This window comes from Phalacrocorax carbo, chromosome 11 (assembly GCF_963921805.1).
Source record: "Phalacrocorax carbo chromosome 11, bPhaCar2.1, whole genome shotgun sequence".
NCBI classification, from domain to species: Eukaryota; Metazoa; Chordata; class Aves; order Suliformes; family Phalacrocoracidae; genus Phalacrocorax; species Phalacrocorax carbo.
This window is the reverse complement of record NC_087523.1, coordinates 16,904,110-16,930,133: the sequence shown is the minus strand read 5'-3', so window position 1 is coordinate 16,930,133 and position 26,024 is coordinate 16,904,110. Positions and strand designations below refer to the sequence as shown.

Genomic DNA, 26,024 nt, shown 5'->3' with positions numbered 1-26,024 from the left:
GCACAAGGCATGATACATGAATATACTGACCTGTTACCAAAGACTATATTGGAAAAGTCCACGATGAAATCTTCTGGTATCCTTAAAGAGATGAGCAATACAAAATAGTTAAGTGTTTTATAACTACAAATATACGGCCTTAGCTAAAAAAAAAATAAATAAAATTATAGTACACAAAAAAACGTGTCAACATCTTCCATCTTACATTGCTTAAAATTGCCATCAGCTCTTATGTAAGCACTTCAGTATTGATTCAAAAAGGACAGCCTATGTTTTTATATGAAGAACTCTAAGAACTGTATTACATCTTCCTGTCCTACCTAGTATGGCAACAGTGAGTTTCAGAAGATTATTTGCTTAACTTCTCTCAGTAAAGTCAAGGAAAGTTTTACTGATGGCTCTGACAAGTGCAGAAGGTGGGCCAGCAATGTGTGCTTTCAAAGATCCCAAACCTACACATTTCATTTCACTTTCACCTGAAGTGTAAGGAAAAGAAGACAGAATGGATTGCTCCCTCAGAAGTAAAAACAGAGGCCCCTGTAGCTAAGATTACTTACAGAAGTAGCATACTTTAACATGGGGAGGGGGGACAAGCATAAATTTGACGGGGACCATAATAACTGGTTGAATCGACTAACTCATGCTCCATCCACTGTATGCCTCTCCACTACTTAACCATTCCTCCAATGCTGTTGTTGCCTTACAAACAAGCTACTGTTGATTTTCAGTTCAATATATCAGGCAGTGAATTGCAAAGTCTGTGGAGCAAACGCTATCCATTTGGCTGCCTTTGCCACAGGGACTGTAACCTCCTACCGAGAGGCAGGTTGGACAAGTGGCAGAAGTAACTACCACTGCTGCCACAGTAAAATCCAGCACTCAACATGAATCAGTTCCCAGAGACATTACTCACCAGTGGCTTGAGAGACACAGCGGTACATCAAAGAAAAATCAAAGCAAACATGGAAGTTACCTGTCCTAAAGGGCTTACAGTGTCTAATGATGGGAGAAAAAACAACTCATCAACTCACACAGTGGGAAGATGAAACAGCAGTTATTAGAGCTTGAATCCTTAATGGAAGAAGTGGGTTTAAAACACATTCTTAAATGGTGCTGGATAAAACTGATTTCGTATTAGCAAGGTGGTTATCTGAGGCAAACTGGGAAGTGAGGAGGAGGGACTAGACAGTGGTTTGTTGGCTGCATATGCCTTTCTTTCTTCCAGAAGAGACGACTCTGTTTCTGCAAACGTGACTTATACTTTCCATGCAAGTGTCTCACTTAACCCATCCTAATGGTGACTGAGTCTCCTCTGTATGGAGTGGAAAAGCTGGAGACAGGGGCTTGCAATATGATTGTTACGATACCTATCACAATGTTTGCCTGACCGTAAGAGCAAGCGTTACTAAACCAGAGGCATTAATGCTACCTTCGAGCTTGCATTATTTTTGCTGTGCAGTAAATGATATTGACGAAAATTCTGTTCCTGGCTCAAGCAGCTGACACAAGGCCAGCCACGTGCTAAGCAGATCAGACACAGAACATGGTACGCTCAGGCCTGAGCTACAGACTGCAATCAGTTTTTGAAGGAACATTCCGAGGAAGGGACTCAAAGAGCAAGGAAAAAGGGGTGAGGATGTCTCAATCCCATGTTACTGGCCTGAGCCATAAAGTTATTAAACTACCTGAGAGGAGGGGAAAAAACAGCACCTACAATTTGGAGTGAATTTATTCTCACTGGCTCAGCCAGTCAGGCCAAGAAATAGGGGATACAGAATGGCAACCCTGTGAAACCAGTAGTACTGATCTAGTTAATCAGAATTGGCCACATCTGCCAGCCTCTCTCTCCACCAAAACTAGAAGCTAAGACCAGATGCATCACCAGGAAATTGAAAATTACAAGACTTCATATGGGTAGAATTAGTCCAATGTTCAGCTTCACTGAAGGTAAAAAACTAGAATGCAGAAGTGGAATAAAAAAAGGTAACCTGGCTCAGAGCTCAAACCTTTTAAAAGAAGGCACAGGAAAAAAAAAACCCAGGGGGTGGGGGGAAATAAGCCATTTTTCTGCCTTAAAATGCAAAACACCTGCCCAAACACCAGGTGCCAATAATGCCAAGACACTCCTGTTCAACCAGTTCCCTGTGTTCTTCATGCACATGATGGCCCACAGCAGTCACTGCAGAAGGATAAGTGTCTGCATGTCATTAGTAAGCGCCTTAAAAACGAGCAGGTATTTCACCTCCAAACCCAAGTGCATTGGGAAACAGGAAATGACATTTCCCATAGGATCTGAAGATAAAGGTGCTACCAAATTCACTAAGAATTCATTTAGCATGAGAGCAGAATAAGCTATTTAGTCTTCCAAAAGTTTAGCTACAAGGTGAAGAGAGCTACTCACAGGAGATAAGACTGTCAGAGACGGGAGTTAGGAAGAGTCCCAATAATGTAAGAATCATGGGACCATAGTGGCAACGAGCAGCACATAAAACATACAAGTCTGCACGCAGCACAAATGCGGTTACCCCAACTATTGCTGCTATGTCAGTCATGTTAACCAGAACAACAAGATCAAAAAGATATATCAAGATATAAAAAGATCATCCAGACTGAAAAGCATCTTCATAGTTCCATGAATAAACTATAAAGTGAGGACAAAAAAACCCAACAACTACAAAAGTGTAAGGTATTAAAGTGTGGTTGAACAACAAGGACGGGGGCCTCGGAGCCTGCATTTCTAGGATACAGTCAGGGTACGCAGCCAGCCCAGCCAGTGACTCCTGGCACTCCTGTACACCAACTTTCTCCACTGCTCAACAGAGGAATATTCACCCACTCCCAGAGAACTCGGCATGTTCCTCTTAGTGCTCTTCATTATTCCTTAATCACACCAAACACATTCCGCGCGTGCCTCAAACAACACCAACTCCCACTGGGTCAAAAGCAATTCATCAGTTTCTTACTGACCTACTTTAACCTGGGTGTCAACTCCATGACGTGGCAGAGGAAGCAGCTTGCATTTTAGTTCATAATACAAAAGGCAGGCCAAACTCCAGCACTGAGCTGCAGGCAAAATTGTATCAACTAGCAAGGCACCTTTCATCGTGGCCCCAATTATACCTTTCACCGATTACACTCCGACTACATGTCTAAATCTGCAGCTTTCATTTGCCTGAAGTTGCTCATAAAGTAACCTACGCTTATTACTCTGCAGAACAGTCTGGGGAGAAAGCCAATTTGCAGGTTAACGGACAAATAAGGATGAAAAAAGACAGAATTAGAAATGTATCTATCTATTTCTCCTAGGTAGCAATCTGAATGCTAAGAATTATGGGAAATTAGTATTTTAAAATAATTGGGTCTTGGTGCAGAGGTTTCTCCAATGATGTAAACATCAACTGCTGTTACTCCCTCATTGCTACTGCATATGGAAATAAGGGAAAACCTATAAAGATTATTAGCATCTGACATCTAGCTTTTAGGATATGAACTTGTATTCAGAGATACTCTGAACAGACTGATGCAGATTTTGACTCAGTCCGTAACAAACGCTATGCTTTCTTGGGTAATGGGCAGGAGAGATCGTAGCTGAAGAAGGTGGTTGATTGCAGGAGCATTATATCATTGGCCTTTCAAAGAAGATAAAAAGTAGGGCAGTTTCTTAGCATCTGAAATGTTACCACTGTCTTACCAAACACGTTAAAAAATACCGCAGGGCAAGGTGGGACAGGCAGAGAGAAGGTCACTCACATTTGCATAACCTACATTACGGACTAAATTAGACCAATCTCGCCAGCATGTGAAATTTACTGCTCATGCTCAGTGCTAAATCAAGTCTTACGCAACACCTGCTTTTTTTTTACTTCTAGCTTCACATGACATTTGGCAACAGATCTCTTATGTGTTATTTACAGGTAATTCTTATACCAACTTTGTTGTGTAAAAAAGTTGATTTGGGAAAGTAGTTACGTAAAAGTTATGAAAAACAAACAGATTAAAAACCAGGCATAAAGAGGCATACCTGAGCTCCTTTAGGTCTTCCTTAAAAACCTAGAAAGACAAGGGAGGTGAAATTTTACAGGACATAGTCTTGCAAGATAATTTCTTACCTTGTGAATTAACAGTGGTTACTTGCTTGGCATCTCTCCCCAAAAGTTTTAGTCTCGAGTGCCAGTAGTTTCGAAGTGACAGGTTACACATTGAGAAAAATTACCCGAAGTGTTTAATCAAGTTGTGAGAAATTACTTGTAAAGACCTAAATCTCTTGGAAACCTTTATTTTTGAAAACAACATCCCTGCCATTTCTTTTACGTAGTTATCCAGACCATATTCTTCTTTTATAGTAATTTTATAGTAATTATGTGCCCTTATTCTCAAATATGTTTTGCAGCAACTTGTTTAAACAGAAAGGAAGTGGTAAAAGATAAGCTTTAAATACTAAAAGCTTACTTTCACTATGTTTCCTGCAATATATGAGCTTTCCCAGTACGCCTGGGCAAATATGAAGAGAGTATCTTAAACAAGAGAGTGGTGCTGGAAGCCCAGAAGCAGTTCGTTTGAATAAAAATAAAATAAGAAGAGAAAAAATGTACGGTGAAGTAACGTGAAAAGGAAAAGAAAATAGCCATGAAGAAGGAAGAGGGGTTGGGACCATGGCAGACATGCACATATCCACAGAACATCCACAGTTTAGGCAGAAACAGCACTTTCTCCCAGTTTCCACGATGTTGTTCTGGCCATAAGACCTTCCTTCCTCTATGGCTGAAGTATGAAGAAAGGCAGACAAACAAATATGAACAATTTGAAGTGTGGACAAAATGAGCGGTATGGGTGAACACAGTTAGGGTAGGAGAGAGAGTTGATGCCAATGAAACAATGGCTTCCTCTGGGGTTTTACTTTAAAAGTGAAAACAGCATGCATAGTAAACAAGACGCTGAAGCAGAAAAAGATACAGGAATCTTTTTCCCAAAGCTTAAATGTTTTTCCAAAAAGCTCACTCTAAATCCACCCAACAAGTAAAATATTAAGATCTAGATTTTTAAGAGCTTCTTCCAACCACTTCAACTTGGAGCAACATTTTTATGTGCAGCTCCCCACCTCAGCAAATAGGGTTTAGATGGTAACTCACATCTGACGTAGCTTTTAACTTATCAGGACTCCAAGTACTCCCAGAACTTACCTCTTGTTTGAAAGTTGATAAGGGGAGTCTCAGCGCTTCTCGGAGAAGGGTGTACATGCCAGAAATGAGGAAAGCAAGCTGCTCTTCTGAGAGATTAGTGCTTTCTGCGATCAGCTTGACAGATTCCTTGCAGTCTTTCCCTTCCAATGCATTAACAGTGACTGTAAATAAGAAAGCAAAGCAAGAACCCTTTAAAAAGAGGAAGGCCAGGAGACTGTGAACATTAACAAAAACACATCTATGATTTTACTTGACTCAATGTACTGCCATTTTTCCTGATGTGAAACTGTCACTTCAGGTCTCTGTAAATACATGTGATCAGCCACCACCACGGGTCAGCCTCACAACACCTTACCAAAAGAACTTCAATGGATCAAGCTTTTGCATCGTAAAATTGAAGATGTTTACACTGTTGGAATTTGTTCCAGTGGGATAATGCAAAAAAGATACAAAAATTAATTGCTTATGATTCCAAATCCAACCTGAGCTTCTATCAACAAACTTGTGCAGATCAGAAGTCTGCTCACAGCTGAATTACACTTCTGATGCCCAGGATGAGAGAGGACTGAGAGAGTAAATAATTCGACACTGTTCTCCAACATTTCATGAATTAATTTATCTCGCAATGTCAGCAGAGACTAAGGATTAAATGAGCAAGGAGACAAAACTAAACCTTCAAGTCTTGTAGTTTGCACAACTGATGAAAGCACAGACTTTAAAGGAAATCAGTGTTAACCCACACAGCACTATATACATTATGCATTAGAGTGTGTATACAGTAGTATACGCTAATAACTGGTAGGGGTTTATTTCAATCTTCATCATTCAGTTATTCTTTTCTCCATAGATGCACTGGCTTATATAAATCTCTGCTGTCATGTCAGCCTCTGTCCTGCTCTCTGATCAGTCTGGATGGGCTGCTGGAGCCACAGGAAGTCCCACCGTGGATGAAGAAAAGATTACTGACACAGGGCCATTGCAGGATCGGGGCATTAGATTGGTCGTTTATAATGAGCCACATTTAGTGCTGTGAATAAAACATGAAAAGTTAAAAATGGCCAGCAAGTATTACTGAAAGCCAACACTAAGAGATTAGCTTAATACTAAGGTTGAGGAAAAAATAAAAAAAGAAGGGTTTTAATCAAACTGCCAGCCTTCCTTTTGGCATTTGGTGAGTTCCACTGGCTACTGTCTTCTCATTCTGAAAAAATTCTCTTTGCTTTTCACACTTTAAATGCACTCCAAATTCAGAGGCAAGCCCTGGACCATTCACGTGGCTGACTGAATTTGCCTGGCACTATATGCACGGCAGATTTCACACAGAGTAGCTAGGACGTGCAAGGTGCTAGTACCAAGCTTTCCACGCTGACTGAAAAAGGCTCTGCTCTACAACAACAAAACCAACTTTGAGAAAAGGCTGTTCACTGGAACGGCAGACACAGATGAGCACGGAGGCCTGCCTGCTAGGTCACACACGGAGCAGGAAACAGGTTGCTGTCTACTTACCTGCTTAGAGATGGCTTTGATCTGTCTCTTCAAAGGACAACAGGTTGATTTTAGTTTTTAACTAGACAGGTTTAATGATGAGGACAGGCTGAGAGAGTTGGGATTGTTCAGCCTGGAGTAGAGAAGGCTGCGGCGAGACCTTATTGCAGCCTTTCAGTACTTAAAGGGGGACTGTAGGAACGATGGGGGCAACCTCTTTAGCAAGGCCTGTTGTGACAGGACAAGGGATAATGGTTTAAACTGAAGGAGCGTAGATTTAGACTGGATATAAGGAAAAATTCTTTTACAAGGGTGGTGAAACACTGGCCCAGGTTGCCCAGAGAGGTGGGGGATGCCCCATCCCTAGAAACATTCAAGGCCAGGCTGGACGGGGCTCTGAGTGACCTGATCTGGTTGAAGATGTCCCTGCTCACTGCAGGGGGTTGGACTAGATGGACCCTGAAGGTCCCTTCCAACCCAAACCATTCTATGAATACTGGTCTTCTTTCTGCTCACCAACCCTAACACTGCTTTAAAATCCATGTCTTCTTTTATAATCTATTTGCATTACCCAAGAATACAAGACTTTTTTACCCAGTATAGCTCAGAGGACTCAGAAATATCAGCTGTACCAACATTTCCAACAGTTAATCTGAGGGAGAAGAAAAGGAATAACCCAAAACATCCCAACAAAATCTCACTGCTGGGTCATTTTGCTCCTAGTAGAAGCAGCTTGTGGTGTCAAATGTACACTTGCAGCTTAGCAGAGCCCACAATAACGCTGGCCATACAACCCCGAGATAATGGGATATGCAGTTTTTACATCATGAACTGAGCAGGCATATGAAGCATCATCTAATTTTTTAGATTAGCTATAGAGTATCAGCAACAGCCTCAAAAACATTACTTGGTGCCAGTGCCAGAGCAATTTAGATTCAAGACATGATGCATTTCAACAGAATGTAAGACTACTGAATCTTTAAAGGGAAAACTGCTGCCCTGCCAGCTGTCAGTCGCAGCCAGCGAGAGCAGAAGACAACTGGGGATCTCTGCCAGCCCTGCATGACCCGGAGGCAGTCTCCATCGCTCCGGGGATGCGCATGCTGGGTGTACCCGTGCGGGAGGGCTACCTGCCCTGGCTCCAGGTGGTCTGGAAGGGCTGTTTGCTCCCCCTGCAGTAGGAAGCATTTATTGCACACCTAAATGTAGCTGGTAATTTACACCAAAACTGAACCCTGATGGGGCTCAGGAGACGCTCAGGCTTCCTGGCACTGGTATAACTCTTCGGTCCCCGTTGCACCTGCGCTAGGCAGCAAACGTGGTTCAGCACCTGCATTCGCCTTCGTCCCAAACGCCTCTGCCTACAGGTAGCTTTATCGCTTTCAATTATCATAAGGAAAGCGTGGATATGTTGCCCAGCTTCTGACACCGTGCAGCAACACTTTAAAGACAAACCAGCCACCAGATATCTTGAGTCCTTGTTGATTCAAATCAGGAAGACAAAGCCTGAGAGGAAGTTAGCTGAGAGACCACGCACGCAAGGGCCGCAGCGCTACGCCGTGCTGCGCGGCAGCTGGCCACAAACAAGCCAGTCTTTGGCTCTGCTAACCAACTCTGCGATTATTCTGCGATTATTTTCCGTACAAGAATTGACTCAGCTCAGTAACTCTGATTTTGGCGGACAAAGGCATCACGAGAAAAATCTCACCAGCCTTGCCTTACCACGGGGAGACGCCTCACAGACAAAAATCAAATAGGCAGCGCGTTTTCAACCGTACAGCCCCGACCCCCGTGAGACACCTGCACTCTGAGGCTCCTTTATTTCCTCCCGCAGGTTACGAGGATACCCACGGGCTCTCCGGCTTTCACGGGCCCTACACGACCCGACGGCGACCCGAGCGCTGGCTCCGGGGCTGAGGGGCGAGAGGGGAGGGACTTTAACCGCGCTCGGTGCGAGTTTGGGGCCGTCCGTCGCTGCACAAGCCCGTACCCCATTCTCACGGATTTTACCGAATTTTAAAGTACAACCGAGAAGCGCCGTCGTTGCGTTGGACCCTCAGCTTGAGCCTCCTGCCGCGGAAAGGGATGGGGCGCGTCCCAGGCGAGCCGCAGCCCCGCCCACGCGCGGCAGGGCAGCGCGGACCCTCCGGCTGCCCCAGGACCCGCGGCTCACCCGAGGACTGGCTGGGCAATCCCTCCCGACCCTCCCGCGCTCACGCCGGAGGCTCCCCGCCTCGGGGCAGGGCGAACCCACGCGTGGGCCCTACCTTTGAGGAGCCGCCGGAAGGTCTCCTTCCCCACATCTTGCACGCCGCGGGCCATGGCCTCCACCTCGGCCGGCACCCGCGGCCCCAAGAAGCCGCCGCCGCGGCCCCCGCCGCTCTCGCCGTGCCCGTAGGCCGCCCCCGCGGCCTTCCCCACCGCCGCCGCCGCCGCCGCCATGGCAGCACGGCCCCGCTTGCCGCTGACAAGACGCACCGCCCCACGCAAGGGGCGGGCACGCGTGGGTCGCGCCCCCGCGCCCTCCGCCGCGGCAGGGGGCGCTGTGCCGTCCCGGCGCGGAGGGCCGGCGCCGGAAGGTGCCGCGCCGCGAGACTGAGGCGCGTCCCGGGACCGGCGGCTTATGGCGGCGCCTGCGGCTCGGCCGCTGCGTGCGTGAGGCGCTCGCCTTTTCCTCCATCCTCCTCCTTCCCGCCGCCATGACGGAGGAGCCGTACGAGAAGTTCCTGGCCCCCGAGGAGCCGTGTCCGCCGCTCTCGCACCAGCACCCGCCGCGGGGCGGCAGCTTGAGCCTGAGCGAGGAGGGCTGTCTGGACGTCAGCGACTTCGGGTGCCAGCTCTCCTCCTGCCACCGCACCGACCCGCTCCACCGCTTCCACTCCAACAGGTCCGCCCACCCGCGGGGACACCCGCGGCGACCCCCAGCCGCTGCCCGCCCGGCGGGCCCGGGCCGGGGCGGCGGCGGGGCCGGAGCTCCCCGGGCGGGAGGGCCGCGCTTCCCCGCCGCTGCCCTGCCCGGTGCGAGTCGGGCTGCGACCCTGCTCCGGTCGCCCCCGCTTGGCTTGCACATCCCTCGGCAGGGCTGCCTGCGAGCTGGGGCCGGTCCTGGCTCATAGCGTTACGGTTGTGGATCAGCGTGAGCTTGGTCGCTTGTTAAGATGTATTTATTCCTTCCCGAATGTCTTAAAACGCGGTTTTGAGCGCTGTAGGGTGGGCAACGAGAGAGGGGTGTGCTTATAATAATCAAAAACAGGCCCGGTGCGGATGCCAAGCAAACCTGTAGAGGTTTGGAATGAGTCAGGAGGCTTGGTGACTGCACCGATTCCTGCAGAAGCATTTCCATCCTATGCTACTAATTAAAGGCAAATTATTCTGCCTGTAATTTGTAGAAAAGGTCTATTCTAAAAATGCAAATGCAGCTCCATAAAGAAATTCCAGTTGTGCTTGTAAAATCACAACCAAAGAGTCCTGCTTGTCTAAGAACCTACTTCTGCCACTTATTTGTGCGTAGTATTAAACATGAATATAGCAATAGCTTTTTCTGAGAACAATTCCTGAGATTTCAGTCTTGGAAGATACATATGGGGTAGTTTTAGTTCCTGTTGCAGAGTTGCAAGGTGCTTTTACTGGTTATTAGTGTCTCTACTGCACCATAATGAAGAGTGAATAATAAGGTAATCTTTCAATGAAATGGTATGAAAAGATGGAAATTATGCTTTAAAAGTGTCATTTGTGAGGGCAAGCTCTTTATTATAGATTCTTAAATGATTCAGCCTGAAGAGCCTTGATCAAATGTGATACATTTTAATGATCTAGCTCTTATATGGTAAGACCCTAATTGTGACATGAACAGTAAGATGTATTCATAGCATTTCTGTAAGATAAATTTGTGATATTCACCAAAATTGTATTGAATTAACTTTTTACATTTCTCTTTGTATTGCCTTTCACTTCCGGAGTGTGTTATTCAGTCTTGCTCATTTTACAAACCCAGGTTTGTAACCCAGGCATCTTGGGTGGGTATTTCACTTCTCTGGGCAAGGACGTGCCCTGTCTTGCACTGATGAAAGACGCACGGCTCAATCTGTGGCGTTTGCATAAGGCTTTCTATTTTTTAAACTTACAAGTAATTTTAATGTAGTTCCCACTTCTTGTTAATCGAGTTGCCCCCAGCAAGGACAGCAGGTCCCCCCGAGGTATGAGCAGGTGAGGGCTGCCTGCCTGTACCTGCAGTGCTCCTGCATACATGGAGTATCTCTGCATAGTTGGTTGGTGGTAGAACCTCATCCTGTGTTTAGAAGGTCTGGCAGCTTTGTCTACCCTTATCTTTCATCGACATTCCGTGAATACTGAAACTGTCACAACATTTAAAAGCATGCTGCGTCACCATGCTTGTAGCCTGTTCTATACCGATTGATTGCCCTGCCTACAAAAGTCTGTACCAGTAAAACATCGCACCTGTATAAGGGATGCAGAAAGGGAGGGAGCGCAAGATCTCCTGGGTCTGCTAAAATAAAAGTTTTTGAAATGTGTTTAATGTTGGATAAAATCACTGCTGGCCAGATAGATGTGAGAGTGAGTTAATCGCAAGCATGTTCAGCCAACCTGGTATGCGGCTTAAGGAAGGACAGTGAGGACCAGCCTTTCTGGGCAACGGCATTGCTCAGCTTCTGTGCTTGGATAGCGGAATGCTGTTCTAGTTAGCCACGCTGGAGTGGATAGGCTGAGGGAACAGGAGATGAGAGCATGGGTTTGTGTGGTGGATTTTAGAAGCCCTTTTCAAATTGTTTTGGCCATATTGTGGTGCTGTGCTGACTCATAGTTGTATCAACCTGCTTTTCACCAATATGTAAAATTAATCCAGATACAAAGACTAATTTCATGAACTTGATAAATTCTGGCTTACTCTCATTAGAGTAAAAACCCTGTTCTGTGAAGTCTGAGTCCTCAGTTGCTTTCCTTTAGAAACAACATTAACCAGCTTTTAAAATTAAATTATGAGGGGAAAAAAGTGTTTAATTTTGCAATGGTAGCATTTTCACACAGGTCCTTTTCCCATCTTGCACTGTCTCATTCCAACAGCATATCCAATATTTTTGGCATTCAGAGATGAAAATAGTGACTATTGGAGCCTTGGGCATATTCATTATGCGTTTCCCTATTAAGCCTTAGTTTTGTGTGGCATTATCAACGTAGAATTTCTTTTTGACTCTTATTTGTCCTGAAGTCCAATTGATTTACTACTTAGTTTTGCTTATTTCACTTTACATGGAAGTTTAAATATCCCAACATATGGGAAATAATATTTTAAGTTCAGTGTATTTAAAAAACCAACCAACCAAAAAAACCCCTACAATTTACACACTACAGGTATCAGACCTCTGGGGTGGAAAGCGTTAATATATTAAAATAAAGGTGTAAATATACTAACTGTATGTGGATTTTTGCCTTGCCATTTTTAATGTTGCGTTCCCTTTGGTGCTGTTTATGGACCTTTAAAAATATTTTTAAATAGAATATTTCGATTTATGTAATTATAACTTCAGTAAAATCAATGTATAATGTTACTGACAAGCAAAGTGGAGATAGTTTTATGAGGCTTAAAAGAAGTAGGCATTTTTCGGGACACATGATGCTAATATGTTCACTGCTATTTGTTTTGTCCTGTTTTGCAGGTGGAACTTGACGTCTTGCGGAACCAGCGTAGCCAGCTCAGAGTGCAGCGAGGAGCTGTTCTCATCAGTTTCAGTTGGTGACCAAGATGACTGTTACTCTCTGTTGGATGACCAGGAGTTCACCTCTTTTGACTTGTTCCCTGAGGGCAGTGTCTGCAGCGATGTCTCGTCTTCTATCAGCACATACTGGGATTGGTCAGACAGTGAGTTTGAATGGCAGGTAAAATAGTTCCACTGTAAACGTAGAATTTTGTATAGGCTGTTAAGTGCTGGGTTTAGCTTTGATTCAAAAGTCCTCAACATTTGTTTCTTGGTAGCTACTGAACGTAAGAGCAGATATTTTCAGCAAAGAAGAAAATGTTTTGTTCCATTTTGTTCCAGTATTCTTAATCTGGAGGAGAGGCTGAAGGTCAGCTCTTCAAAGAGGGATGCCTACGCATTATGGTAGTTTAGTTTCAGACACCAGAATGTGTCTTGTAGCCCTGAGCTTAGATCCTTTGTACTGAGGATCTGCCCTGCTAATGAAATCTGATTATAGATGTCTGCTTCCAGTGATTTGGTCATATTAAATCTTCCTTTGGAATGGAGCTAGCACCTAGGTAAAGCGTAGAAGCTCTTGCCACAGCCTATTTCTACATTTTCTTCTGTGACAGTGAGAGTACAGAGCTCACTTTCTATCACCAGGATGGGAAAAGTGTGAAGGTGAATCACATCCTGCTTTTCCTTAGTCTGTGCTGGATGCTGTCCTGCTCAGGTATCTCTTGTTTGTGGTAGTTGTCTTTGCTCATCAATTGTGAGATGCAGATCTTTTCATGTATTATAGACTTATTTATATTATAGACTTAAATCAACTGTGAATGTATACATAACTTTGCAATAGGAAATGTGGCGCTTCAGAGTACACCGAGGAATACTTTTAAATTTTCTCATAAGGCTTAGTCAAAGCATGTACAGAGTCTCCTAAGTGCAGGATAAGGAATGAAAACACTGATTTCAAGAAAGCCAACCTGTTCTGGCACATGCAAATGAACTTAAGATAACAAGGACTGATATTAGCTCTGAACTTCTTGCTGGTTTAGTCGAACCGCTAGTCTCTCTGTATATTGTATTACAGAAGTTACAAGTGCATTTGTAAAATGCAGCCTGTAGGAACAACTCAGACTGGATCCCAAAGGTTCAGAGCTTCACCGAGTTGTGAAATTCTAAGTGCCTGATAAACTTGGCGATTGTTTTGAAAAGAATCAATTTCCCGTGTCTTAGTTAGCGGGCAGTGTGTTTGATTAGTAACTAGCTTTTTAAAATTGTTCTTTGTTTTTTAAAACAAGCATTTTTTAAGAGACATACTAGATGTTTGGACTTGTAGAATTTTGGAAAGACTTTTTTGTAGCTCTTTATGCTTTTATCTGGCAGAATCTGAGCATGAGTAATCCAACTGTCACGCTTTGACTGGAAGCACGTTCAGAAATTACATGTCAGTTGTATAAATGAAGCCAGCTAAAGTTCTGCAGTTGCTTCCAGGAAAATGACAGTGATTTTAAGTGAATTGTCTTGTGTAATTTTGGGTGTGGTATAAATTACAAAGCTACTTTGAAATTATTTTCCTTAAACTAGACTTATTCTTTAAAATGGGAGGTTTAGATTTAGGTTTGGATTGTAATGGACAGTTGCCACTGATGGAGGAGGGAAACAATTGAAATGCCACATCATTCTGCTGTGTTCTTAAATGCAGATTTTTAAAAAGAGGATTGATAAGTAGAGAGTAGTGTGAATTGAGTTTGCACTTGCTCTTTGTTGGAATATTCAAAGGAGTACTGCAGGGTTACGAGTAATTATTAAGAAGTTGTTAGAGTGCATAGATAAGCCATGCTTTGCTAATTTGATGGCATGTTTTGAATTGTTAATAGTGTTAGAATGACTTTAAATCTGCCTACTGTATTCTAAGGCTTTGTTCTTTCTCTTGCATACTACAAGTTGCCTGGCAGCGACATTACAAGTGGGAGTGATGTACTTTCTGATGTGATACCTAGTATTCCGAGCTCTCCTTGTCTGCTTCCAAAAAAGAAAAACAAGCATAGGAATCTCGATGAACTTCCATGGAGTGCAATGACAAATGATGAACAGGTGAAACTGACTTTTTTTCCTGTGTGAGAACTGTAATATACAGAAGAACTTTCAATTAGTGCCACATCTTAAAAGACACACTGGTTGCTGTAGGTGTGAATGTAGACCTGCGCAATACTGCTTGACTCTTGAAACTAAACCTTCCTGTCCTCTGCATCTGTAGTAGGCAGTTTAATGTGTACTCAGGTTCTCACCTTGAGTTTTTGAGGATACTTGGTGAGGCTCGAATTGTAGGAAATATGATATTTGGGCACACTTTATTCTTTTGGTCCTCTTTTCTGTCAGTCATTTAGAATCAACAATACTTTAAAATGACCTCCCTTTCTTTGGGTCCTAGGTTGAATATATTGAATATTTGAGTCGCAAAGTCAGTACAGAGATGGGCCTTCGAGAGCAACTTGATATTATTAAAATTATTGATCCTACTGCTCAGATATCACCTACAGATAGTGAATTCATTATTGAATTGAACTGTCTCACAGATGAAAAACTGAAACAGGTGAGTTAAGATTTGTATACATCTTTGGGGTTTCACCGTCTGATACGTCTTACAAAATCTCTTACAGAGTTGTGATCAGTTTTTATACAGAATCATTAGATACAGGGAGATAAACTAGAGCACAATATTGTCAATGAGGAATAACAGAGTTCAAAAGCATATTGTATGTATTAAAGCTTTATATGAAAGGCTGTGGTTATGTATCCTCAGTATGTGTTAAGCCTAAGCTGGTGTGTGTGTGTAATGAGTTATGCTGTGGGCCCAGTACTGCTTATGACAAAGTGCATTCCATTTCATGACCATCAGCTGGTTGAGGATCTTAATTTGCTCACTGAATATAAACTAGCATTTAGAATCATAGAATCATTAAGGTTGGAAAAGACCTCTAAGATAATCAAGTGCAACCGTCAACCCAACACCCCCAGGCCTCCTAAACAACATCCTGAAGTGCCCCGTCTACACGTTTTTTTGAACACCCCCAGGGATGGCGACTCCACCACCTCCCTGGGCAGCCTGTTCCAATGCCTGACCACTCTTTCAGCACACAAATTTTCCTTAGTATCCAATCTAAACCTCCTCTAGCACAACTTGAGGCCATTTCCTCTTGTCCTATCACTAGTAAGCTGGAAGAAGAGGCCAACACCCTCCTCGCTACAACCTCCTTTCAGGTAGCTGTGGAAAGCGATAAGGTCTCCTCTTGGCCTCCTCTTCACCAGGCTAAATAACCCTAGCTCCATGGTCAGAGGTGTGGGTTTGGTTTACTGTCTTGCTCAAGCTATGGCAGTCAAGTGCAGGGCTGCCCAACAGATACCCCAGACTGCACCGATCCTATGGTTTGTGTACCTTAATATACCTTTTTCATTTTCCACTTAATTCTTTAAGTGGGATTAAGAGTTTAAAATTTAAGGATTAAGAGTTAAGACTCCAAAGGATTGGAATTTGTCGGGGAAGACCAAAAATGACATGTAAAAAGAGATGTAGAAAAAGGCATTCTAAAATTGTTACAAAAATACAGATTATAACAAAGAAGGGTACCTGATTGGTACAGTAGATACATCGTCTTAGTCTTTGTTCTATTGTGATGTGTTGTTGGGAAAAGATGCAGTATCCAAACAAGCTGGACTCCTCAGTGATACTCTGCATTTGTGAATATGACGAAGATAAAGATTGAAAACGGAAAACATTCACTGCTCTTATGGCCTTGGCCTATTTCGTATTTCAAACGCTTTGTGAGTATCGTTTTAAAGTAGAAAAGTACTGCTTTCCTCACAGCTGCTGCTGTTTGAATATACCTAGCAAAATAAAGGGCTGTGATACATTAGGTAAACAACTTAGTTCAGCTGAACTTGGCTGATACTCCTGTTTGGTGTTACAATAATTTACTATTATGTAGTAGAAAACTTGAGGGGCAGGAGAGGGGAGAAAACCCCAAAATCTCTTACGTAGTTTTCTTCCTTCTGTAATGAAGTTAATATTAACTTAGCTCTTAGTTAAGTTCTCTTGACGACTGCCAGATGGCTTGGGATTGAAGCAGCCACAGCAAAATGTTTTAAAACAAACTGAACTGATACAATAACTTGATCTTTATTAGTAGGCAAATGGTGTTTTTCCCATGAAAAGGAGTATCTCAGTACAGTATTTATCAGGCTTCAATAATTCTGCTGCCTCTCTTCTAAAGGTGAGAAACTATATCAAGGAACATGGACCTCGTCAACGGTCTGCAAGGGAAGGCTGGAAGAGGAGTAGCTACAGTTGTGCAAGTACCAGTGGTGTGAGTGGTGCCAGTGCCAGCAGCAGCAGTGCCAGCATGGTCAGCTCAGCAAGCAGCAGTGGTTCTAGCATTGCAAACTCTGCTTCAAACTCCAGTGCCAACATGAGTCGAGCGCATAGCGATAGTAATTTGTCCACAAGCGCTGCAGAAAGAATCCGGGATTCAAAAGTAAAGTTTCTAATTATGTACATGTGTATTAACTGTCCGACTTGTTAATGTTGCTTATGTGATCTTAACTGGGATATTTGTACTGAAGGAGCATGGTTAGTAACTGAGGATCTGCTGAAGTTATCTAGCTAAACCAATGCTGTTTCCTCTGACATGACCATAAGGAATTTAAACTCGTGCTCTTCCCATCACTTCTCTTCTAAGGGAAAGCCTGATGTTTCTATGTTGTAGATCTTCTATGCTTTTGTTTAGATTAAGGTGAGGGGGGGGTGAATAAAGGCCTATGCATCTAACTTGATTCTTTGAATGAACACACAGTTTTACCAAAAAAATTTATTCAAGATTGATCTACCTAATCTAGGAGATTTCTGGAGAGTGAAGGCTGTCTTGGTTGAGGTTTTTCTTTCCCCAACTAGAAGTTTCATCAGGCTTTTTGAATCTTTTTTGGTTTATTCTTCCAACATGTTTCATGAGATTATTTGGTGAGGAGTGACTTACTGAAGCATGTTTCAACTCTAGTAGTACTGTGGCACCTGTTTCCATAATTTCAATGTCAAGTGTGGAGGAGAGGAGCAGTTCCTGCTTGCTTTTCAACATCTCAGGTCATTTTTGTAAGACTGTAACATTTCCCATGCAATAAGGATTCTTGAGATCAGTGATGCAGCTGTGCAACATCCCAGGGTGATGCTGTGCCGCATAACTCAGATGTGGTAAATGGCCTTGATGTTTTAACACTAGATACGATTTTGGATGCATGTTTGCACCACCTCTGAGAATTCATTCTAGTTACTTTCTAGAGCAGGTGTTATTTTAGAGGTTACCTTGTATTTGTCAGCTTTAAAGGTGGTTTCTAATCTACAGAACAGAATCTTATATTTTGTCTTGTCTGTATTTTGACAGAAACGTTCCAAGCAACGGAAGCTACAGCAAAAGGCCTTACGCAAGAGACAGCTGAAAGAACAAAGACAAGCTCGTAAGGAAAGACTGAGTGGATTATTTCTTAATGAAGAAGTGCTCTCTTTAAAAGTGACTGAGGAGGACCATGAAGGAGATGTGGATGTTTTAATGTGACAGGGGTGAATTTATCAGTGTTCTTTCTAAGCCTTAAATGTATTATCCTTCTTGTTTACATATATTTCTTGACCAAATCTTGATTAGTGTTAACAGTGTAAACCAGATCTTTTCTCAAGTGTAATTTTGGAAAGAAGGTCTAAGTATTGAGTAACTTCAGCTTTTTGAGACTAATTTTGCAACAAAGGATTCAGAAACTTAACTGACTTCTGAAAAGCTGCTGAATAGATACAATTTTAAGGACACTTGAACTTGCCTACCATGCTAACTTACCTGCAAGACACAAGTCTAGGGGTGCTTTTGGATGACACTAAGCATGCGTTACTATGCTTCAGCCTTTTTGGTTTTTCCAGCTTTGAGTTAATATTACACTTGGCTTGTTTTGCCTTCCTTTCCCATTATTAGGAAGCTTGTTTAGCATGAGGAAAAAATCTTCAGCTCTATAGGGCTTTCTTCAGTCTTGCTCTAGGATCATACAAAATCAAGGTACTGTGATAAATCCTTTTCTAGAAGTTGCAATTTAAACTACACAGAAAACAAGAGGCAGGACTTCTAACACAGGCAGTCTAACACAAATAATGCCTGCTAATGTAGTTCTTTAGGGAGCAATTAGGATTCAAAAAACCAACTTGCAAGCTTAGTCTTTAGAAAGTTATTTTGCTGCTCAGTATCTTGTAGTATGATTGCTACTGAGGGTTGACTAGTACATCCCTAGTATTGCTATGAAAAGATTAAAATAAAAACATCTTTATGCATTGAACGTACACTAATCTGCAATTAAGTTGTCTAGGACACTACTTAAAAACACTACTGGAGAAAGAAGTGCAAACAAGTGGCACGCAGCTTTGGTGGCTTTTTTCCCCAGAAGCTTGTCTGAATAGATTCATGTTGTTGGCAAGAGAACTTAATCAACGCAACTGTGCTTTTTAATTGTGTGTTTAGCTGAGGATGTGTCTTCTGTGTGGGTTGTTACACCATTACGTGTTTCAGAATTCTCCGTTTGTTGTCTGTTGGCTTTTCTCAAATTTCTCTTGCTAAGAAGATGAGGTAAGATTGTGGCTTTCAGGCAGGGAGGTAAAAGTAGTTTTAACCTGTTTCCTAATTGTGACAATCTGTAAGGTGACTTTTAAGTCATTATCTTGGAACTACTTGTTACAGACCTCCTGCCCCCCACAGCTGAGATAAAAATGATACTTCTAAACTTCAACAGGAAACTTAAAATATTATAAAAGTATTTTCTACTTCCAAGTTTAAGAAGTAACTTCTCATTATCGTGATGCATTATTACTTTCATTTTGCTCTTGTGAATTAAGGAGTTTGGCAGTTTAGTGTGGCCACAGGCGCCTGTAATAGCAGGATACAGCCCAGTCCTGCAGAATTGGATGACCAACTTTATCTAGGACTACACATATTCATTTTGCATGTCCTGCACAGACTTACTAGCCCTGACAGCTGAAGTGTTTTTCTTTCAGAAGTGGCATTCCTTGTAGCCTCAAAATAAACTGACCAGTAAAATACCTGAACAGTAGTCCTGAAAGGCCTTTGATAAGAAATAAATGAGGTCCATAGTCAAACTAGTATGTGTGAACTTAGTCACTGCTACCGCTGCTAGACAACAGGTACCCAGACTTGGCCATTGACTGGTTAAAAGCTATGTAATGTAATTTTAAACGCGAGTGTTAGCTATCCCATATGGCCAGTTATTTGGCCACTAACCAGAAGTGACCATTACCTGTCAGTATTTGCTTGCACTGCACTATAGCTGGTTGTTGCCTCCCTTCTTCAAGTAGGAACAATAACAAAAACTTCTTAAGAGTATACAAGTTCCTCAGAATTTAGATTGACTTAAATCTGGAGCTTCTTTTAAATATCTTGGATGGAACAAAAAATTGAACTGCTGTCAATTCAGCTAATTTCAGGGTACAGTTGTTGAATTCCTGCAACTTACCATGGCTATAATGGCTGAATTCATCCTGAAATATTTCACTGTGTGTACACTGTCACCGTTCAGTTACAACTTTTATTTTCTGCAGTGACTTTGAAATGTGATTTTTTTTTTTCTGAAGAAAAATTCGCACTTAATAGGGTAGAGAATTGAGACACTGAAATTAATTTTAAGAAAGGTGCAGTATCTCAGAGTGGTGGAGCATGAAAGCGTGTCACTTTATTCTGTTTCAGCAGCTCTTCAGAGTTCAAAATCCCTCAGGCTTTGTTGAGAGAAACCCCCTCATTTTGAGGTAACAGTTCTTCTTAGTCACCTGTCTACTAGCTTCCAGAGGTCGTGAAATGAGGGAGGATAGTATTTCTTAATCTTAGTTTGAGCATGTAACAATAATTTAATCCAAGTGATTAGATGGTCCAGTTGCTCATCTGTTACATTAGATGAAAACATCCTGTGTGCCACGGTAGCTGATTGTGGTATGTCATCTCCAGCTGGGTACTTCAGTCACTTGTGTGACAGTTAAAACAACAGAAAAGAGTGGATTTCCAGGGGTTCCATGGTAATAATTTTATAGCTCTGTAATATTGTAGTCCCAGGATGCTTATAACCTAAGAATCCAAAACTCTGAATGTTCTGCTAAGAATGCAGAATAACATCTGGCTTACCTGAATGTGGTCTTTGCCGAGTACTTGGCATCTCAGAGAATCAGGCCTGAAGTAGCTGTGGGATTCGAGAGAACTAATGACAAACTCCTTTTGTTGAAGGACGAGGTGGTTTTCTCAGATTCTTGTCTTTCCCTGCAATATGCTGTTTGCTTACCCAGGGGAGTGGTTGAGTCACTGTCCCTGGAGGTATTTAAAAGACCTGTAGATGTGGTGCTTAGGGACATGGTTTAGTGGTGGACTTGGCAGTGTTGGGTTTACAGTTGGGCTCGATGATCTTAAAGGTCTTTTCCAACCTAAATGAGTCTATGATTCTATGAATTTGCATTGGATACCTGTGGCATTAGTCAAGACAGTAGGAATTTTAGTTAAACCTGGTCTTGTCGATTTGAGTGTTGGCCATCGTGGCTACCACGTCATTCTACGGGAAGTTATCTACAGATTATTGGGCTCAGATAGATAAGGAAGAGTAACAGACTCATGGATTCTTATTAGTGCTTTTTCAAAAAAGAATAAAATCTCTGCTTTTTATTCACAGATAAAAAATATCAAGCTTAAAAGCAAAATAGAGACAAATAGGAAAAAGCTTATCTTTGTATGGCTCCACGGTACTGAAGCTGTATATCTAGGTGCTTTGTACCCACTGTAATATGAATGTAACCAGTTTACACTCTGTAACGTTAACGGTTTGCTTCCATGGTAACTTTTTCTCTAAAAAGGCTTAGAAGGAGCACTGAAAGTCTGATTGCAATAGGACTGTAAACAATAGAGAAGATTCTTTTTCTAATACGATTTTAAATATGAGGAAGAAAGCTAGCTGCCTGACAAACCTGTCTCATTTTTGTGTGTGTATCTAATGTCATCCTTTGTTAAGATATTATCTATTTTTCTTTATCTGGGAAGCTGCTTAGAAGATGGTTATAGTATTCTCAGTATGGGGCGCTCACTAAGAAGAGCAAGAAGAGTCTTCGCAAGACTTTCCTGGGCTTAACTTTTAGTTCTTATATTGTGGTTTGAAACCTGTGAAGATCATTCTCTGGGGAAAAAACAAACCAACCAACCTGCTTGAACTTATTCACATGCATTTACATCAGAGGTGCATATACAATATAGAAGCATAAAAACGGCAATATTTACTGTTCATCTATGCTGAATGGCCTGAAGCCATTTCTTTTCTCTTAACACTTTCAGCTTTGAAATCAGTTCACATGTTGGTCTATAAATATTAATAAACCTGACTGTTTTAGGGGGCTCTTGAAGTTCATTCTTGTAAGCCAGATTCTCGTGGTGAATGGTGTTAGACCGATTGGCAGGTAAGCTACAGAACATTAAACCATTCTTGGTCATAGAGAAGACAAGTCAACATGCAATTTTCTATTTAAGGATTGCAAAAATAGTTTATTAAGCTACAAAGGGCAAATCCTAGCAATATTCAAAGCTTGTCTGGATTGACTATTAACTCTGATTAATCATACTTGCATTCTCTCTCATCTGGCTAACTTCAAAACATTTCCAATTTACAAATACATTCTTCAATTAAAAAAAAATTGTAATGTTGAAGCTTTGAATATAGTTCATAACCAAAGCAAGGGGAAAGTGGGGGTTTGATTTTTTTTTTTTTTAATTTAATTTTTAATTTTTGGGGGGAGAGATTGGGGTATAGATTAGAGTATATGGTACTGCTTAAACACAGAGCGTTTTTTTTCCCCAGGTTCTCTGCTAATTCTATTGCTAAAATGCACTTTTGTATAGAAAACTGTCCTCTGTACATTCTGTATCTACTTTCCACAATGTTTATAGAGATTTTTCTGAAGTTGTGAAGGACTTACTGAAAGCTGCAGTGCTCGTGGCTGACGCTGTTGACTTCAAGTTTTCAATGTATTCGAAAATAGTTACATGCATACTGAAGTACAGGTTGGAATTAAAATTGATGACATAGCAAAGATATTCTGATGAAACTATGTGCTGTCTTCTTCAGAGCAGCGGGGTTCCGATGTAGGGGTTGCACACTCACTGTTCAGGCAGTGAGTACAAATAAAGTGGCACATGTTAACTGTTCTTGTGACAGAAGGCAGACCAGTCCCTCTTTAACTAGTGTGGTTTGTTGTCCACAAAATCTGATCAGAATTGTTTCACAGGAAAACAATTACTTGTTGTGAACGATCCAGCCCAAGACCTTGTACTGAAGGCTGTCTGCCCTTAGCTTTGATTTCTGTGCCAGAGCATTTTTTTTATAGATATGCTGTGTACTGTGTAGCTGAGGGCATAGGGATCACTTTTGTTGCCAGCAATAACTCTGAATCTTTCTGCTGTCACCCTCTGTACCCATAGCCATCAAACCACCACCTATCCTGTGATGTTTAAAATCCCTAGTAGGGCTTCCAAGCTGACAACCTACCACGCTCTCACAGTTCATCCTGCAGGCACTTGTGTGTCACTATTGTAAATCCAGGTCTCACTTGCTACAGCAGAAGCAGGTGTGCTCAGGGATTCCCGGAGTCCCAGCGATGCACACCAAGACACGCAGCACCAGCAAGGACACGGTGGTGGCAATGGCTTTACAATCACCAGTGTTTGAGTTGGCCACAGCGAGGACACTTGCCAGCCTGTATGTTCTGTGTTGTCTGTGAACCAAATTTGCCTTCTGCAATACTGAAGTTTCAAGTGTAATATTACAAAAATTCCTTTTTCCCCTTGGAATCCAGCGGAAAAATTCTGAAAACCTGAGAATAGCTGTCATAAGGGTGTCTTCCTCAGTGTTCAGAAGGTCTCCTGCAGCCTCTGAGGGATCTAAACTGCCCTGTTCATCCCAGCTAAGGCTCATCAAACGCTTATGGAAGTTGATTCTCATCACACACAGAAGTTAAAACTGATGAAATGTTACCATCCCAGCCTCTTTCCGTAGATATTGAGGGATGGAGAGGGACAGACGAGGGCAGAAACACTGCGTGTCACAGCAAGTCTTGTCAAACTGTCAGTGACCTTTAACTGTAGATTCTGCAACTGGGAGACTGCAGAAGCTATTGTTCTTGTGTTGCTTTGCCTTCAGCAACCTGTTTGTGGTTTTCTTCTGTTTTCACCCAAAGGTGAGTGACAGCACAGAGTGTTTTGCAGCAAAACAAATTGAAATGTTATCAAGGTCCTTGACGCGTTGTGGTGGTTGCTTGTAGTGTGCTCCCTTACACTCCCTGCGTAGCACCAGGGAGCTGCAGGGATATTGATGCTTATGCTTTCTCAGTCACAGGATCCTGGTGAACTGATCTGCAGTGCTTTGGACTTGTGAACTTTCCCAGTAAGTCCTGTTTCAGCAGTCCTTTACTGAGGTAACAGTTGTATGGATGGTTGTTACACCTCCTGGCAGACAGCTGCCTATCTGTCAAGCGAGGTCATGGTCACAACTAAACATGGCATGTTATGGGTCTCTTATTAACCCTTAATTACCTCCTTAAATGTTTCTTCATTTATCTCTGAAAAGCATCAAGTTTCACTGCGATGAGAGAGTCTCATTTGATAGCCAAGCACTATTTGGGCACAAGCTGAACCAAAATTTCCATGCTGGCAAAATATTTATGAACTTCCTTTCCTAAAGTGTTAGGGGAAGATGGCATTGGCTATGATCTTGCTGTCCTCAGCCCTCTCTTACTGCTGGCCTGAATGGTACACTTGGTCCAAACATGTCCCAGTGTAGAAATAGTTACAGTTAGGTTTCCTGAGATCCTTTGTGTGTGCTCTGAAGTATCCCATGTCTTACTGGAGAGAAAGCTTTTGGTTTTTTACCTCCTTCCAGAACATCCATCTCTCATAAATAGCTTCTCCGGTGCTGAGATCAAATTTAAATTCAACTCTACACTTCTGATCAGTGATCTCGTTTCATGCTCTTTTCTATATGCTGCAGTGGCTTGCACTTGCCAGCATTGCTGGTGTAAAAACTTATTTCTCATAACGCAGACCACGCTCCTGAGGCTGAAGTGTCATAATTCACCTTGGCAGTAGGGTCTTTCTAATGCTCCTTCAGTTGGAGGACCTGCTGTATTGCTACAAAGTTTCTCGAAAAAAGCACTCGTGTTGCTGTAGCTGGGATCTAGAGTTTGACCACCGCTTTGCTGGGGTTTGACCGCCGGGTCGGCCACTCGCCCGTGTGCGGTGTCGCTAGAGGGAGCGCCGTAGCCGCCTCGCTCGCCTGGGAGACTACCTGAAAGCCAACGCTTTCCTTTATGCTTTTATGTCCTATTAAAAATACTAGGGGGATTTGCTTCTCCTCTTATGCTGTTTTCGAAAGAGGAATGTGTCTGTTAAGAGTTAGTTTTACAATAATAACATTTCAGTGACTAGGGTAAAAAAAAATTGCTTTTTCTGTTTGTGGTGACTGCTAATTCCTGCCTGGTAGTGCTTATTGCAATTGAGAGATGGAAGCATGTTCCTGTTTAGTGTTAACTTTTGTAGGCACACTGCATTGCTGCTCTAAATTTCCTGGTCTCTGTTTCAAATTCAGCCTTCCTCAATGGGGGCTGAGAATTTTGCAGCTGAAAATGTTAGGTGATGGTAGAAGACAAACAGTCAGCTTTTAACATGCTGTCTCATAAGTTAGATACCTGTCTGTCGGTGGGAGGCAGGGGAGAGAAGATGTAGCTTGACTACCTTTATTTTTTTTTAATAATAACATTTGAATAAGGCTTTGGGGCTTCTTTTGGAGCAAAGGAAAATACTGCTTCAACAGGAGCTGTTCTCTAGTTATCTTTTTTTCCCCTTCTCTCTACTTGTCTGGCAATTATTGCTACCTTTTCAAAAGGTCACTAATGCATATTATAACTGCAGAAAACATGTGAGGAGTTCTCCCTGGTATCTCAGGTTCGTTCTTGGAAGTCAAGCTTTTAATGGTCCTGTGCAGAATTACGAAGGCGTTGAGCACTCGTACGTGGTTGTGCAGGTATGCTAGTGACTCATCCTCTTCTATCTCTGTGTCAGTAGCTGTCAAAAAAAACAAAATGCAAAGGGAAATACAAGTTCTAGTCATCAGGTGGAATACTTATTTAGACAAATCTTTGCTCAGTGTATGGCTTATAAGGTCTTTAGTTTAAAATTGTCATGTTACTATAGTAGAGAAATACTTTCTCATGTTCAGCTGGGAAACTGCTGCCAGCAGGCCTTGGGCATGCCGGCTGGTTGCAGGGTGATCTGAGGCAGCTTGCTGGAAACGGTGTGTCTGGTCCTTGCATTAGCCATGCTTCCGTAAGTAAAAGCAGTATCCTCTCAGTTCTGAGTTCTTTTCACAGAGCATCATCATGCAAACCCTGTGACCCAGCGAGGTTCACCTTCACAGCATACTTGGCTGCTGTTTCTTCAGCATTGGGAAAACTGATGTCATTGGCCTTGCACTTGTGGAATCCTGGACTTCATAAGCACAAGCACTGCCTTTCTCCTGATTGCTACAGCATGGCCTTGCAAGAAGA

At 42.5% G+C, this 26,024-nt stretch overlaps 2 protein-coding genes across 3 annotated transcripts in view; one reads left to right on the top strand and one right to left on the bottom strand.

The window, feature by feature from the left end:
* The window catches only part of COMMD5 (COMM domain containing 5), a 191,457-nt gene that overhangs the window by 9,548 nt on the left and 155,885 nt on the right, over nt 1–26,024 (bottom strand). The window contains exons 2-5 of one of the 2 annotated variants that reach the window (XM_064463230.1): nt 8,933–9,099; nt 5,181–5,341; nt 4,022–4,050; nt 31–81 (exon numbers count right to left, since the gene is read on the bottom strand). In XM_064463230.1, the coding sequence (XP_064319300.1) occupies nt 31–81; nt 4,022–4,050; nt 5,181–5,341; nt 8,933–9,099 (408 nt within the window). Of the gene's footprint in view, nt 1–30; nt 82–4,021; nt 4,051–5,180; nt 5,342–8,932; nt 9,336–26,024 lie in introns of those variants that run through there. The other variant, XM_064463231.1, reaches the window with a different exon arrangement.
* FAM199X (family with sequence similarity 199, X-linked) lies at nt 9,365–22,323 on the top strand. The gene is made up of 6 exons (XM_064463229.1): nt 9,365–9,552; nt 12,341–12,560; nt 14,312–14,461; nt 14,799–14,960; nt 16,639–16,899; nt 17,800–22,323. Exons 1-6 carry the CDS (start codon nt 9,365–9,367, stop codon nt 17,968–17,970), a joined length of 1,152 nt encoding a protein of 383 aa, XP_064319299.1. The 3' UTR covers nt 17,971–22,323.

Excerpts from the sequence above, each read along its gene's own strand:
- FAM199X (XM_064463229.1), top strand. The coding sequence starts at position 9,365 with ATGACGGAGGAGCCGTACGAGAAGTTCCTGGCCCCCGAGGAGCCGTGT. Across the intron at positions 9,553-12,340 it reads CACCGCTTCCACTCCAACAG|GTGGAACTTGACGTCTTGCG; the intron begins GTCCGCCCACCC and ends CCTGTTTTGCAG. Across the intron at positions 16,900-17,799 it reads AAAGAATCCGGGATTCAAAA|AAACGTTCCAAGCAACGGAA; the intron begins GTAAAGTTTCTA and ends GTATTTTGACAG.